At 37.6% G+C, this 3,785-nt stretch overlaps 1 protein-coding gene across 1 annotated transcript; it reads left to right on the top strand.

The window, feature by feature from the left end:
* The first annotated feature begins 772 nt into the window (after positions 1 to 772).
* LOC131484013 (olfactory receptor 9K2-like) lies at positions 773 to 1,729 on the top strand. The gene has a single exon (XM_058682307.1). It carries the CDS (start codon positions 788 to 790, stop codon positions 1,727 to 1,729), a length of 942 nt encoding a protein of 313 aa, XP_058538290.1. The 5' UTR covers positions 773 to 787.
* Positions 1,730 to 3,785: the final 2,056 nt, after the last annotated feature.

Genomic DNA, 3,785 nt, shown 5'->3' with positions numbered 1-3,785 from the left:
TTTTTACTATAAGCAGTTCAAATTCTCCGTTGAGCTGTCTTGTAAATGGCAGTTAAAAGTGTGACAGCTATGAAAGTCATATCCAGGGTAAAGAAGAATGCAGTCAACAATCCCTCATATGTATCTTTTCAGTATTTTTCTCTAAAGTAACTCTTCCATGTAGACTACCTGGAAGCCTCTTCTTAAAAATTGTAAACTGCAAGCTGAGTTAACACAGGGAAATTTACTTTATGGAAAGGCTATGGATGCCCATCTGGGAGAGACATCTTAGCACGTGAGTCCCGATAATACTTGTGTTTATTTGTGCACAACTTTGATCTTAGTGAGCAAATGACTTATATCAGAATTCAAAGTTTCCATTACTTATGAAAAGTATTTGCACATCTTAAGTAATTTTTATTTAAGGTCAGTCACTTTATTTAGATCTGTTTACATGTAATATGAGTTAAGGCCTCAAAGTTAAGATTTCCTAAAAGAGACTACTAAATGCCCTCATATCTACAAATGCAGACACTGTAATTCCTTCCCAAATGTCAACTATTAAATTATTTGTGGTCTCTTCCAATCACCTCTTCATGACAATGAATTTATTGAATAAATAATGAATCAGAAACACACAGAAGTGATACTTGCAAATGTGAAAGCCACTTAAGAAATATTGTGAAAGCCACAATAAGAATAGTGTTTGTACAATAGCTTTGTAATCCTAAATCTGCAATGGTCAAGGGCTATGTTCAAAGCCCAGAGTTCATTTATTTTTTCTTGTACCTCTCAGCAGGTTTCTGCCATGGGTGACAGGGGAACAGACAATCACTCGGAAGTGACTGACTTCATCCTTGTAGGCTTCAGGGTCCGCCCTGAGCTCCACATTCTCCTCTTCCTGATCTTTCTGCTTGTGTATGCCATGATCCTCCTAGGGAATGTTGGGATGATGACCATTATTATGACCGATCCCCGGCTGAACACACCCATGTATTTCTTCCTAGGCAACCTGTCCTTCATTGATCTCTTCTATTCGTCTGTTATTGCACCCAAGGCCATGATCAACTTCTGGTCTGAGAGCAAGTCCATCTCTTTTGCAGGCTGTGTGACCCAATTCTGTCTCTTTGCCCTCTTCATCGTGGCAGAGGGATTTCTCCTGGCAGCCATGGCCTATGACCGCTTCATTGCCATCTGCAACCCACTCCTCTACTCTGTCCAGATGTCAGCACGTCTCTGCACTCAGTTGGTGGCCAGTTCCTATTTATGTGGCTGCATCAGCTCGGTTCTTCAGACAAGCATAACATTTACTCTGTCCTTTTGTGGTTCTCGGGCCATTGACCACTTTTACTGTGACACTCGCCCACTTGAGAGGATATCTTGCTCTGACCTCTTCATCTCTAGAATCATTTCCATTTCTTTATCCAGCATCATCATCTTGCCTACCATCATAGTTATTATTATTTCTTACTTGTATATTGTGTCCACAGTTCTCAAGATACGCTCCTCTGAGGGACGTAAGAAAGCATTCTCCACTTGCAGCTCACACCTGGGAGTCGTGAGTGTGCTGTACGGTGCTGTGTTTTTTATGTATCTCACTCCTGACAGATTTCCTGAGCTGAGTAAAGTGGCCTCGTTATGTTACACCCTAGTCACTCCCATGTTGAATCCTTTGATTTACTCCCTGAGAAACAAAGATGTAAAAGAAGCTCTAAAAAAACTTCTACAGAAGAAAAATCCTAAAATTTGATTATTATTTTTTTCCTCCATTGATTTTGTGGTTATTTCTTTCATACTCCTTGTATCCATTAATGAAAGTTATTCCATTAAACATCATAAATATATTATCAGAAGCTTTTTTCTGGTGAGGTACCTGGAACATTGTTCATCTTGAACGTCTCAGATATTGGAGATGTCCTGGATATTAGAGAAGCATTTTTCATGATAAACCTTCCCACTATCTCAAATAACATTCTGTTTCACAGAATTGATTTGTATTTGTTTAATGGATTGCTGCTGAGCACAAATTTTATAGTTAATATAGTGTATAAACAATGTTTTGTGACCTCTTTGTTTTGGAAGGTCTCCTTGCTACATAACATAATCACTAATATTGACAAGAATGTTCAACCTATTTTAAAAAATAATGTTTTCCATTTATATAACTACCTTGTTTTAGCATGTTATGCAGTTATAGAATTTTCATTTTGAATCAAATATCTGATATTGTTATATCAAGAGGAAGTAATAATAATAAAAACAAATAATGAGTAATCCTTGCTATAATGATTAATTTGGAAATTTTTATATCAAATGATCTGACATTGTAGAGTGTTCTGAGACATTGTTAGTTGTTAAATCCTAAAATAAAGAACCAAAATTGTAGATAGAGACCTGCAAATATTTTTGAGCAATCATTGCCTCAATTTGGGTTGTCATGCATTGTTTTCCTGGGTTAATTATTGTGAAGAATATTTAATAAAGGTATAGAGCAAGTTTAGCATTAACACAGCTTATTGTCCAAAATTTACTCATCTATGCCTATGAATATTTATATATTTGATTAATTTATTGACAGTGTAATATGTCTTGTGGTAGGCTCAGGTATAAACAACGTTATTCTTTAGGGAGCTTACAATTCAGTGTGAGAATCACATCCTTGCATGCACAAGCAATCCAAATCCACAGATTTTTATGCCAAAGATAAACATACAGATTTCAAAGTGGGGTGCCTGACAGTGTGTCCCGGCAATCAGAGGAAGTCTTTATGCTGTATTGAAGATCTATTTAAAGGGAATAAGATTGGAGCCAGTATACTACTGTATCAATCATGTTGTTGATGTGGGCTTGAAGTATATCAACGTAATTGAAAGAAAGGTGATTTGAAAAATTGTAGGTTAGACACACGGAACTAATTACCTGCTTAGTGTGAGGGGAGTACACCAAGGAGGTGTGTCTCACCATTTTTGGTCTTGTATGATGTGTCTGGTGATGGTACCGACAGATAAAAAGTTAAGGAACTCTCAGCAAACTAGGAGTAGAGGGGCATTTCTTTAACTTGAAAAAGAACATCTATAAAAGCCTACAGGTGAGATTATATTTAATGGTGATGAAGTAGAAGCTTTCGCACTAAGATAGGCATTAGGCAAGAACGTCCTCCCTCAGCACATCTCTTCAGCGCCCTTTTGGATGTCTTAGGTAATGTCATAGAAAGAGAAGAAATGAAAGTGTAATGGGATGAATGATGTCTCTCCAAACTCACATGTTGAAACCCTAACCCCATAGTACCTCGGTATGTGAGTATGTTTGAAGACTGAACCTTCAAGGAAGTAATCTAAATAAGGCTGTTGCAGCTGGGTTCTAATACAGTGTGGCTGGTGTGTTTATAAGAAAATATTAGGACACACAGAGAGATGTTAGAGGTGCATATGCACTCAGAGATGACCGTGTGAAGAGGGAGCAAGAGGGCAGACATCTGCAAGTCAAGGACAGGAGCCTCAGATGTTTACTTACGGCACCCTGATTCTGGGCTTCCAGTCTTCAGAACTGGGAGAAAAAAATTTGGCAGTTAGGGCACCCCGTCTGTGGTATTTTATTATGGCAGCCCTAGCAAAATACTATAAAGCACTATACACAATGAAAGGAAGAATAAATCGATCTTTGTTCACAGGTGACTGTAGAAAATCTGAAAGAATTGCCCGAACACCCTCCTAAAACTAATAGGAAATAAAGAAGTATTGCAGGATACATGGTTACTATTCAAAAGTTAATTGCTTTCTATATGAGCAATTAGAATTTATGCAATG

This window comes from Neofelis nebulosa, chromosome 8 (genome assembly GCF_028018385.1).
Source record: "Neofelis nebulosa isolate mNeoNeb1 chromosome 8, mNeoNeb1.pri, whole genome shotgun sequence".
Classification (NCBI taxonomy): Eukaryota; Metazoa; Chordata; class Mammalia; order Carnivora; family Felidae; genus Neofelis; species Neofelis nebulosa.
This window is presented reverse-complemented; position numbering and strand designations above follow the sequence as displayed.